This window comes from Schistocerca serialis, chromosome 7, assembly GCF_023864345.2.
Source record: "Schistocerca serialis cubense isolate TAMUIC-IGC-003099 chromosome 7, iqSchSeri2.2, whole genome shotgun sequence".
Classification (NCBI taxonomy): Eukaryota; Metazoa; Arthropoda; class Insecta; order Orthoptera; family Acrididae; genus Schistocerca; species Schistocerca serialis.
In genome coordinates, this window is record NC_064644.1 from 429,190,778 (window position 1) to 429,203,741 (window position 12,964).

General features: G+C 44.0%; 1 protein-coding gene across 1 annotated transcript in view; it reads right to left on the reverse strand.

Moving 5' to 3' along the window:
• Positions 1–12,964, reverse strand: part of LOC126413136 (insulin-like growth factor-binding protein complex acid labile subunit) — a 465,921-nt gene that overhangs the window by 13,401 nt on the left and 439,556 nt on the right. Inside the window, exon 5 of the mRNA XM_050083029.1 lies at positions 4,378–4,764. Coding sequence (XP_049938986.1) covers positions 4,378–4,764 — 387 coding nt within the window. The remainder of the gene's footprint in view (positions 1–4,377; positions 4,765–12,964) is intronic.

Here is a 12,964-nt window from a genome sequence, read left to right on the forward strand (position 1 = left end):
CGCTAATACCAGGCAGCGCCAATCAGTTAAAGTGTCTTCCCCCGTACGCGAATTGCATAATGTGTGTACGAGCACAGGCTATGAGGCGTGAACGACGACATACGGAACTTCGGATCTGGCCGTGGGTCGTGCTCGTACAGCCAATGCAGTTAAAGGCAACCCCTTTCATAAAGCGGGAAATCCGGGTTCAAGTCCGGTCCGGCACAAAGTTTCAGTGTCATCATTCGAATGGCGCGGAGGTACGCTGCAAGTCGCACTTCGCCGTCGCGCGAAACACCGGCACTTATCGCCGCGTGGCGTGTCGCTTTCTATGGGTAAATAACTGCGTCGTTTGGCGTGCGTCCACCCCGGAAGAAAGTTGGGAACTGACGAGTCCCGGCCAGAAAAAGCTTTTATCTGGGCCACACCTGTCCTTTTGTCTGAGGGTGGTGCCAGGCGCCACTAGAGAGCAATAAACTGTGTCGCCAAGTGGGCGGACGCAGGATGCTGCCGCCCCGTAACTACACACTCACATTATACACCATATTCTACTAAAGCAAAAGCTGCTCTTGTAAATGGTGCATTTTAAATTAAAATCGGAGGTGCCCTATATAAATATATTTGCCTCCAAATTTGGTCAAATGTACGGTTCTGATTTTTTGAAGGTAACTTTCTGGACGATTACCTTAGGAATTACAAAAGATACATTTTTGTCATTATTACACTGGCTTGCCAGGCAGAACATATACACAAAGGCAGATTAACAAGGGGCAAAAAGGCTTTGCCGTTTAATAAAGGATTGTCAAAGTAGACCTTAAATTCCTTGTCACGGAATTTACCCCTGACTTTGAGCAGTTTTTTAATTTTTTTTTTCAATCTTTACTCCTGATAATATTATTTGTGAGTTCTCTGCATAAAACTGTTGTAGAGACCTAGATTTGTAAATGTGAAGTACCTTACATGGATAGCAAAGAAAGTACAAACTTAGCCGTACAGAAATGAGTGGTCCATTTCACTTTTGGTTTCATCAAACGCAGAATTTATTCCTCTATATCGTTTGTATGAACCACTTTTGTGATGGATGGATTAGTTTCAAGGATATTACCAAAAAACAGAGGTTAAAACGAAAGTTTTTCATGAACATTTAAAATTGGTCCAAATTTGAAGAGCACTAGTATGGAAACGGGTGTTCCAAAATATATGTGGATGGTCTCATTCAATTCAGAATGTCATGCCCTACAATTTTTAATTCCATTATGTTACCGATATTGGGAGTCATTTACGAGATATAATAACTGTAGTAAAGCAAAAGCTACTCTTCCAAATGGTGCATTTTAAATTAAAATCAGAGGTAACCTATATAGATATATTTGCCTCCAAATTTGATCAAATGTAGGGCTCTGATTTTTTGAAGGTAATTTTCTGGACGATTACCTTAGGAATTACAAAAGATCCATTTTTGTCATTATTACACTGATTTGCCATGCAGAAAATATACACAAAGGCAGATTAACGAGGGGCAAAAAGGCTTTGCCTTTTAATACGGGATTGCTAAAGATGACCTTAAATTTCTTGTCACGAAATTTACCCATGACTTTGAACAGTTTTTTAATTGTTTTTTCAATCTTTACACATGATAATATTATTTTTGAGTTCTCTGCATAAAACTGATGTAGAAAACTAGATTTGTAAATGTGAAGTACCTTACATGGATAGCAAAGAAAGCACAAACTTAGCCATACAGAAACGGGTGGTCCACTTCACTTTTGGTCTCATCAAACGCAGAATTTATTCCTCTATATGAACCACCTTATTGGTAGATGGATTAGTTTCAACGACATTACCAGAAAACAGAGGTTAAAACGAAAGTTTTTCATGAACATGTAAAATTGGTCCAAATTTGAAGAGCACTAGTATGGAAACGGGTGGTCCAAGATATATGTGGATGGTCTCATTCACTGTAGAATTTCATGTCCTACAATTTTTAATTCCACTGTTGTTGTTGTGGTCTTCAGTCCTGAGACTGGTTTGATGCAGCTCTCCATTCTACTCTATCCTGTGCAAGCTTCTTCATCTCCCAGTACTTACTGCAACCTACATCCTTCTGAATTTGCTTAGTGTATTCATCTCTTGGTCTCCCTCTACGATTTTTACCCTCCACGCTGCCCTCGAGTACTCAGTTGGTGATCCCTTGATGCCTCAGAACATTTCCTACCAACCGATCCCTTCTTCTGGTCAAGTTGTGCCACAAACTCCTCTTCTCCCCAATGCTATTCAATACCTCCTCATTAGTTATGTGATCTACCCATCTAATGTTCAGCATTCTTCTGTAGCACCACATTTCGAAAGCTTCTATTCTCTTCTTGTCTAAACTATTTATCGTCTATGTTTCACTTCCATATATGGCTACACTCCATACAAATACTTTCAGAAACGACTTCCTGACACTTAAATCTATACTCGATGCCAACAAATTTCTCTTCTTCAGAAACGTCTTCCTTGCCATTGCCAGTCTACATTTTATATGCTCTCTACTTCGACAGTCTGAACTGTGGCACAATGCAGTTCCTCGAAGTAAGGTTCCTATCACGACTGATACGGTAAATGTATACCGATCACGATTGAAATGGTATTCCACAGCACACCGTGACTTTCTCGTTACGCAGTGGGGATTCTGCGACAGTTCCAGGATTTTCGGTAGATCAAATTCTCCAGTGTCGGATATTCACAGACCCTCGGAGTGCGAAATGGATTTTGTAGAACCACAAGTCGGACAGCAAATTGTTATCTTCCCCTATTTTTTGAAGTCCCCACACCACAAATGCTCTCCGCGTCACAAAATCGGTAGCTAACAGTTTACGATGATGCTGGATTTTGTACGGATAGCATTGGAGTGTACACCTTAGTGCTCTCCAAACAGTGTTGTTGTGGTCTTCAGTCCTGAGACTGGTTTGATGCAGCTCTCCATGCTACTCTATCCTGTGCAAGCTTCTTCATCTCCCAGTACATACTGCAACCTACATCCTTCTGAATCTGCGTAGTGTAATCATCTCTTGCTCTCCCTCTACGATTCTTACCCTCCACGATGGCCTCCAATACGAATTTAATCTTCAGCATTCTTCTATAGCACCACATTTCGAAAACCTATTCTCTTCCTGTCCAAACTATTTATCGTCCATGTTTCACTTCCATACATGGATACACTCCATACAAATACTTTCAGTAACGACTTCCTGACACTTAAATCTATACTCGATGTTAATTTCTCTTCTTCAGAGATGCTTTCCTTGCCATTGCCAGTCTACATTTTATATCATCTCTACTTCGACTATCATCAGTTATTTTTCGCCCCAAATAGCAAAACTCCTTTACTACTGTAAGCGTCTCATTTCCTACTCTAATTGCCTGAGCATTACCCGACATACTACATTCCATTATCCTCGTTTTGCTTTTGTTGATATTCATCTTATATCCTCCTTTCAAGACACTGTCCATTCTGTTCAACTGCTCTTCCAAGTCCTTTGCTGTCTCTGACAGAATTACAATGTCATCGGCGAACCTCAAAGTTTTTACTTCTTCTCCATGGATTTTCAGATGGTTCAGATGTCTGTAAGCACTATGGGACTTAGCATCTGAGGTCATGAGACCCCTAGACTTAGAAGTATTTAAACCTAACTAACCTAAGGACATCGCACCCATCCATGCCCGAGGCAGGGTTCGAACCTGCGACCTTAGCAGGCGCGCGGTTCCGGACTGAAGCACCTAGAACCACTCGGCCACAGCGGCAGGCTCCATGGATTGTAATACCTACTCCTAATTTTTCTTTTGTTTCCTTTACTGCTTGTTCAATATACAGATTGAATATCATAAGGGAGAGGCTACAACCATGTCTCACTCCCTTCCCAACCACTGCTTCCCTTTCATGCCCCTCAACTCATAACTGCCATCTGGTTTCTGTACAAATTGTAAGTAGCCTTTCGCTACCCATATTTTACCTCTGCCACCTTTAGAATTTGAAAGATAGTATTCCACTATGTTTTCGATATTGTGAGTCTTTTACGAGATATAATCAGAAAACCGAAAAAATACCCCTTTTTCGGGTATATTTTTGCCCCCCCCCCCCCCCCACCTCTTTTCCACAACTCCGCCGAGAGGGAAAACCTTGGATGGTCATATTGGGCCACAAATGACGAGATTAACACAATCAAACATTTTGCAGCAATTATTTCCGATTTGTCCAATTTTCAGGTTTAACTCTACTGGACTATACATAATTCACAATTGCAAATTCATTTCCTATAGTTTCATTTAATTTAGTCTACAAAATTTGGCTGTACGCCTCCTGAAACTACACGGCAGATAGTTTGTCGCAGTGGACACTCGTCGCTTGCGCCGCACCTGAATGATGAGCGCGCCGGGTCGCGGCGTCTCGAGCAGGTGGTTGCCGAGGAAGCGGAGCGCGCGGATGCGGTTGGCCGGCCGGATGGCGAGCTGCTGCACGGCGTCGATCTTGTTGTTGACGACGTTGAGCGTGCCCACGTGCGTCAGGCCCTCCAGGCAGCCGGCGCGGATCACGCCCAGGTCGCTCTCCTGGATGGACAGCACGTGCACGTGGCTCAGGCCGCGGAACGTGTGCGCGCGCAGCGACTTCAGGTCCATGAACGCCATCTTGATCACGCCCACCGTGTCCAGCCCGTTGAAGGCGTCCACCTCCACGTTGCGGATGCCCGACGGGAAGATCAGGCGCTCCACATTCGTCATGCCGGAGAACGCCGATGTCTCCACCTGCGACAGACAGTAGTCAGTGCACCTCTTGTCGGTGCAATGCAGTTCACTCCGCCCTTTTCCGTTCCCACGCCCAAAACATGAAGGAAAGAGGGTTTGCTAGGTCGACAGCCAGCTGGAAAACCAGTAAATAATCTACAGTGGGACGCAAGTGTCTTAAATGGCTTTTTTAAAATCTGAAACGGGTGCAAAAATCGGCCGTGAGATGAATGTGGACGCCGCTTAAGACTCGTGTATAAAACGGGCTGCAGTTGTCAATACGCTGTTTAGGTTTTTATGTTGGTAACGTCACCTAGCGCTCTGTATGAAAATCACTGGCTGTGCTGTGTGAAGTCTGAGGCTGGTTGGCATTGTTGGAAAAGTCGCTGTTGTAGTGTTGGGCAGTTGGATGTGAACAGCGCATAGCGTTGCGCAGTTGGAGGTGAGCCACCAGCAGTGGGGAGTGAGATGACGGAGTTTTGAGAGCGGATGATCTGGACGTGCGTAAGACAGTCATGAACTGATATATATATATATATATATATATATATATATATATATATATATATATAATAACTTTTGAACACTATTAAGGTAAATACATTGTCTGTTCTCTATCAAAATCTTTCATTTGCTAACCATGCCTATCAGTAGTTAGTGCCTTCAGTAGTTAGAATCTTATTTTGCTGGCAATATTGGCGCTCGCTGTATTGCAGTAGTTCGAGTAACGAAGATTTTTGTGAGGTAAGTGATTCATGGAAAGTATAGGTTATTGTTAGTCAGGGCCATTCTTTTGTAGGGATTATTGAAATTCAGATTGCGTTGCGCTAAAAATATTGTGTGCCAGTTTAGTGTTGATCAGAATAAGTAAATAGAGAAATGTCTGAGTACGTTCAGTTCTGCAGAGCTGTTCGAAAATCAAATAACGTAAGAGATTTATCAGCACAGTATTTCATTAATTTTCTAATGGGATGTTTCAAAGTGAGACAGGAAGCCAGATGCGCCAGCAATCGCGGCATGTGGACTTTACCAGAAAAGCCACTGTTGGTGAAGATTTCCTATGAGGAAGGAGAATCCGCAACTACAGCTTCACAGTCCTATCGCCGAAAGAAGGGTATTCGATCAGGTAAAGGTCCTGTGATAAGTATCACTGTGAAGAAAATGACCATGAAGATCGAAGCCACGGGTTGTTCAGACGATCACTCCCGTAGTGGGCGACCATACACAAGTGGTACTGCTGCTCGGACAGTTCTCGAAGAAATGAAGACTTAAGCGGGTTCATCTCCACATGGTGCAATCAACGATTGTGAAATCTCACGTCGCACCGGTATTCCACGTACTGGAATGTAGTAGAATCAAGTCAGGTGATGCTGAGGGAATTAGATTAGGAAGAGAGACACTTAAAGTAGTAAAGGAGTTTTGCTATCTGGAGAGCAAAATAACTGATGATGGTCGAAGTAGAGATGATATAAAATGTAGACAGGCAATGGCAAGGAAAGCATATCTGAAGAAGAGAAATTAACATCGAGTATAGTTTTAAGTGTCAGGAAGTCGTTTCTGAAAGTATTTGTATGGAGTGTAGCCATGTATGGAAGTGAAAAATGGTCGATAAATAGTTTAGACAGGAAGAGAATAGAAGCTTTCGAAATGTGGTGCTATAGAAGAATGCTGAAGATTAAATGGGTATATCATATAACTAATGAGGAGGTATTGAATAGAATTGGGGAGAAGAGGAGTTTGAGGCACAACTTGACAAGAAGAAGGGATCGGTTGGTAGGACATGTTCTGAGGCATCAAGGGATGACCAATTTCGTATTGGAGGCCATCGTGGAGGGTAAGAATCGTAGAGGGAGACCAAGAGATGAATACACTACGCAGATTCAGAAGGATGTAGGTTGCAGTAGATACTGGGAGATGAAGAAGCTTGCTCAGGATAGTGTAGCATGGAGAGCTGCATCAAACCAGTCTCAGGAATGAAGACCACAACAACACTGTTTGGAGAGCACTAAGGCGTACACTCCAATGCTATCCGTACAAAATCCAGCATCATCATAAACTGTTAGCTACCGATTCTGTGACGCGGAGAGCATTTGTGGTGTGGGGACTTCAAAAAATAGGGGAAGATAACAATTTGCTGTCTGACTTGTTGTGGTTCTACAAAATCCATTTCGCACTCCGAGCGTCTGTGAACATCCTACACTGGAGAATTTGATCTACCGAAAATCCTGGAACTGTCGCAGAATCCCCACCGCGTAACGAGAAAGTCACGGTGTGCTGTGGAATACCATTTCAATCGTGATCGGTATACATTTACCGTATCAGTCGTGATAGGTGCCTTATTTCGAGGAACTGCATTGTGCCGCATTTCAGACTGTCGGTATGATGGGTGCATGGTACGCTGATACGTCACAAAATCACATCATCCCTAAATAAATAAAACAACATCCGAAGAAGCCTCGAAGAGCCAACGGTACCGTTCGGCCGCCGTGTCATGATCAGCCCTGAGGTGTCACCGGATATGGAGGGGCATGTGGTCTGCACACTGCTCTTCCGCCCGTTGTCAGTATTCGTGACTGGTGCCGTTACTTCTCACCAAGCAGCTCCTCAATTGGCCTCACGAGTGCTGAGTGCACTCCGCTCGCCAACAGCACTCGACAGACCAGGTAGGTGACCCATCCATGTGCTAGCCAATTCCGACAGCGCTTAGTTTCGGTGATCTGACGGAGAACCGTTATTACCACTTCGGTAAAGCCGTTGGCCACATCATCCGTAGCCTGGCTGATAAACACCTGCTTTTATGCAGAATGGCGCTCCGCCCTATATTGCTACGCGTGTGAATGATCTCTTGCGCACATAGTTTGGTGAAGATCGCGTACTGAGCCGCCACAAATGTCACGCTTGACCTCCGAGGTTCACAGACCCCAATAAGTGTTACTACTGGTTGTGTGGTTAGCTGAAATCGCAAGTCTACCGCTATCACCGGATCTCATTAGGAATGCGAAAAGACACCATCCGACAGCAGTTTCTCACCACACCTACTGATACGCTGTATAATGCTGTTCACAACACTGACCGTCAACTACAAGGATTGTTGATTAATGACGGCCGAAGTGTTCAGTATTCGTCATAATGAATGATGCCTTTGCTAAAAATCAGCTGTTATGCCAATTATTGCTTTTGCATCACATGAAGCGCCATCTATTGGTCACTTCTGAATTTCTTTCTTTTTTTTTTCTTTTGTTTCAATAAAACCCCATGTTACTTCAAGCATTTATTCCGTGAAGAAACGGATTTTGGTTCACCCCGTACTTACTGAGTTGGAAAAAATATAGTCCGTGGTACCTAAGCTAGCTGCAGAGGACGAAACCTGCAGAGGAAAAGAGATATTGCAAATTATCTAACAACTAATTGTGCACGCATGGTGGAAATGCCACACTGAGATGAAGAGTTTGATACAGTTACGGAATTTGTGGAAGACTCCCACCAAACCAGTCAAACGACTGATGAACGAAGCCTACATACCTTGCTGAAATTGATCACATGTCTTCTTCGGGTAATACATCAAAAAAAGTTTTGCATCACCCCGGTTCACAGAACTCCTGAAGATAGACCTTGACTGTGGATACTGTATGACAGACGCAGTCCCTTTGACTGTTCAGAGATATCGCAAAACCCGCCCAAAGATGTAAACGACCATGCAAGAGCTGCGCCTCTTAGACGGAGTGTGTCCGACAACCGATCAGTTCCAGTCATTCCACCAGATAGGAGGTACACGGCTCGTGTTATCTGTAGTTCAACGATGCCTAGACGGCCAATACTGCGGTTCGATCGCGTTCGCATTGTTACTTTGTGCCAGGAAGGGCTCTCAACAACAGAAGTGTCCAGGCGTTTCGGAATGAACCAAAGTGATGTTGTTCTGACGTGGAGGAGATACAGAGAGATTACTGCAATGAATGTCTGTTACCTACGGATTGTGGCTCGGAGGAACCCTGACTGCAACGCCACCATGTTGAATAATGGTTTTTGTGCAGCCACAGGATGTCGTGTTACAACTCAAACTGTGCCCAATAGGCTGCATGATGCGCAACTTCGCTCCCGACGTCCATGGCGAGGTCCATCTTTGCAACCACGACACCATGCAGCGCGGTACAGATGGGCCCAACAACATGCCGAATGGACCGCGCAGGTTTGCCATCACGTTCGCTTCACCGATGAGACTCTCATATGCCTTCAACCAGACAATGGTCGGACACGTGTTTGGAGGCTACCTTGTCCGGCTCAACACTTTAGACACACTGTCCATTGAATGCAGCAAGGTGGAGGATCCCTGTTGTTTTCGGGTGACATTACGTGGGGACGACGTACGCCGCTGGTGGTCATGGAAGTCGCCGTAACGACTGTACGATACTTGAATGCCATCCTCCGACCGACCATATCGCCAGCATATTGACGAGGCATCCGTCTCATGGACGACAATTCGCGCCCCCATCGTGCACATCTTATTAATGACTTCCTTCAGGACAACAACATCGCTCGACTAGAGTGGCCAGCATCTTCTCCAGACATGAACCCATCGAACATGCTTGGGATAGATGTAAAAGGGCTGTTTGTGGTCAACGTGATCCACCAACGACTCTGAGAGATCTGCGCCCTATCGCCGTTGAGGAGTGGGACAATCTGGACCACCATTGCCTTAATGGACTTGTGAACAGTATGCCACGACGAATACACGCATGCGTCAATGCAACAGGACGTGCTACTGGATATTAGAGGTACCGGTGTGTGCCATCAAGGAATATCGCACTGATTATTCCGTGACTGGACACTGAACAGCATAAAGTCGCCCGTTGAGGGTGTAGAGACTTCTCCATCACGAAATGTGGATTCTCAGTACACAAAATGCGCCAGTTTTGCTTTTTGAGGAGCCGATCCAAATGAAACTGGGCTTCATAGCTAATCCAAACCACACTGCGCATACTAATTCCTATCACGCCCCACGACCAATCGTGCTGTTTGAATGTCCTAGCGTAAACCGTTCAGAAGTTGATTTTATTTCATATAATTAAATAATTGTCTTACCCTGCCAACCTCTCTTGACTTTTAATTGTAACCTCACCTGCAGCGTTGGTTTCAGCCCCTTTTTTCGGGATATCTTCCTGCCATTAAACTGTCGAACGCACAGTTGTCAGTTAACTGAGTTTGTCCATGCGCTGGCTAAGATGTCTCACATGTACGTTAATAAAGAATACATAGATACGGTGTACGTTTAGGGCATCTGGCAAGGTAATGCTCCTCCTGCTGCCGAACAACAGGGGTTTCCAACAACTCGAATTCCTGATCATAGGATGTTTACCAGAGTTTTCGGCGCATTGAGTGAAACAGATATTCTTCCAAGTTCCCATTTTTCTTCTGAATGTGAACCCCAACAACGTGTTCAGTAACAGCAACGCATTGTTGAAATGGAGCAGTGTAGTGTTACTACCAGCGCACAGTGACTTTCTGCACGTGTTCCATAATGTTTGGAGGTGACTGTGTTAAAATACAGGGTGAATCAGGAGGAAAGATATGTGTTTTGATGGGTGATAGCATTACAGATTCTGAACAAAAAACTTAGACATATGCCCTATTCCGAATGGCTTACGAGATAGCACACTTTTAATATACATTTCTATTGTAAGATGGCAAGAACTATGCCCCTTACATGAAGTCATTAAAGATCACCTAACTCATGTTGAGCGAACAGTAGAGCTGAACAAAAATGACTGACAAGGCACAGTGCATCTTGTAGAGGGTATAGTATGGACGTATTGGAATAATTAATGTCAGGTGATGGTTTTAAAGTAATTCACACAACATGAAAACTTTGTGGAAACACGTCGATTTACTGGAGGCTAGTTTATCCCAGGGAAGTATTCAGAGTTGACCGTGGCTGGCTGGGGAGCGGCGAAGGTAAGCGTCAATTGGCAGCTTAGGGTGGCTCAAGCTCCGAGAAAGCGGTAACGGGGTGCAGCCTCCAGCCGCCTTAAGATGAGTGACAATGAGTGGGTGGTTGACCTCATGCTGGTGTACCGGGAAGCAGACGGAGAACTTGTACGCCTGTTGATAAATGTCCATTGTCCCGCTTTCAGTGAAACATACAAGAAAGCCGCGCAAAGCTATGGTGGAGTGGTCAACAGAGGCCAAAATATGCGTGATCGAGACTATAGCAACTTCACGCTGAATTCACAGTCCGCAGAGTCTGAAGTAAATCAGGTGAAGAACGACAGAATGAAATACGTCAGCCTCCGATGGGAACATAGGACCAAGGAATTTGAAGTACTCTCCTAGGAGTCAGAATTCCGGAAAATTGGTGTTTTGTGCAGACACTAACCTTGATGGGTGGCCTGGGAGGAGCTAAATAGCAGAAGTTGAGAGGAAGGGAAATTTTGTGGGAATTTGTTCACTTCCCAGAGCAGGCATTGGTTGGCACTGGGAAGCGATGCATAATTAACGTGACTTGTGCTGCAATTGGCGTAAGTGATTTTGCTGGAGGGGAAACCAAGGCGAAGAGCAGACTGGGAGAAGTCTCTGTAGTGGTCTTCCGTTCCCAGCTTGCCTAGAGTGCGGACGTGGCGTTCTTTACTCAGCTTGCCTGAGAGAGAGTGAGCACCTCTGCAGTTTAGGTCTTAGCAAACGGAACGATTGGGGTTGGAGATAGAAAGTTTTCGTTCAGCTATGTACTAGCAAGATAGCTAGAAGTGAATAGACGAGTGCAGCCTTGCAGTACCACGAGGTCAGACGACATCCGCATAACGACGACGCCCCACCACGCTGAATTCGGTGATATTGCGCCCGCTCCGGCCACTGATTAATTTGTTGGTCCATGTCGGCAAAGTTTCCACGACGGTTTCATGGGCCGTGTATTGTAGAATTCTTCTCGCACTTCGCATTATGCCTGGGTCAGTCATAGGAATTACTTTTGATTTATCGCACTTTACTCCACGCAAACGCAATTTATTACCACTGCCTGTTAGGAGAGTAATGTAATGTGATGATTGAAGGTCGTGAGTTAAAATAAATCTGTGCTAATCGACTGCATCTGTTTTCAATCAAGTAGTTGAAATTCCAAGTCACTTTCTTAATTAATTTTGTGTTCAACATTTGCATCTGGTGTTCAATAGCTGAATATAACATCAATGTGCTCTCCTTTTTAATCAAAAGGGATCAATTCTGAATCAATTAATGTCAACACTGCCACCGTATTTCAATCAGGAGTCACAGGGCCTTATTACTTTCTTTGCGTTATCCGACATTGCGGCAGTTTTGCACTCTCTGTTGATCTATTAGTCAATTACCTGGGGTGAACACACACCAAAACCAGATAAGTGACGGGTGGGTTGTTACACTATTCAATTTCTGTATTATTCATTGTCATTGTTTACAACGTACGACTGTAATATAGAGGAAGTTGAGACGAGCATTTTGATACCGGACGCTTGTGGTCTATGAAATTGGAAAACTACTTCAAACTTGCCCACAGAAAGTACCTAAGCCACAATGCACGCGCGTCGCGCTAGACTTTCAATGTTCCTACGATCTCTCCGCGCAAACTGTTAATCCTAGACAAAAAATAAATAGGACCTTTTTGTAGCAAGTTTAATTTAGTTTAATTGTGTACTGAGACACGTCTTCGTTGGAATGTGTTGTTTTCGAGTTATTAAAGAAAAACGTACAAAAGTGACATTAAACGTGTTCTATCTCGGAAACCATTCGCAATAGGGCATACGTCTCAAAAGCATGTACCTTTCCTCCATACTCACCCTGTATGTATTTTTCGACTGATGCTTTGCAGAACGCATGTTGTATGCTTAAAACTGTTGTACACGTGTACTTGTGTAAACCTGACGATGCATTGAATAATACAGAAAATTAATAACAACGTACATTAAATATGTTATATCTCGGAAACCATTTGGATTAGGGAAGTTTTTTGCTTCAAATAAGTATTCTTGTCATATCCCTTTATATTAACCACTCCTCCTGGAACACGACCTGTAAACAAAACTACAGCACTGTTTAGATTCACACCTCATTCTTGCTGTTTAACACCAATGATAAGAAGAAACGTAATTGCGTTAATATTAACGACATCTCTTTGTTACGTTGAGGATGTATGACATCGCTGTCTCAGACATTTGATTTAGTAATACAGTCTGGTCAACTGGACATTTAGTGCGGTGTA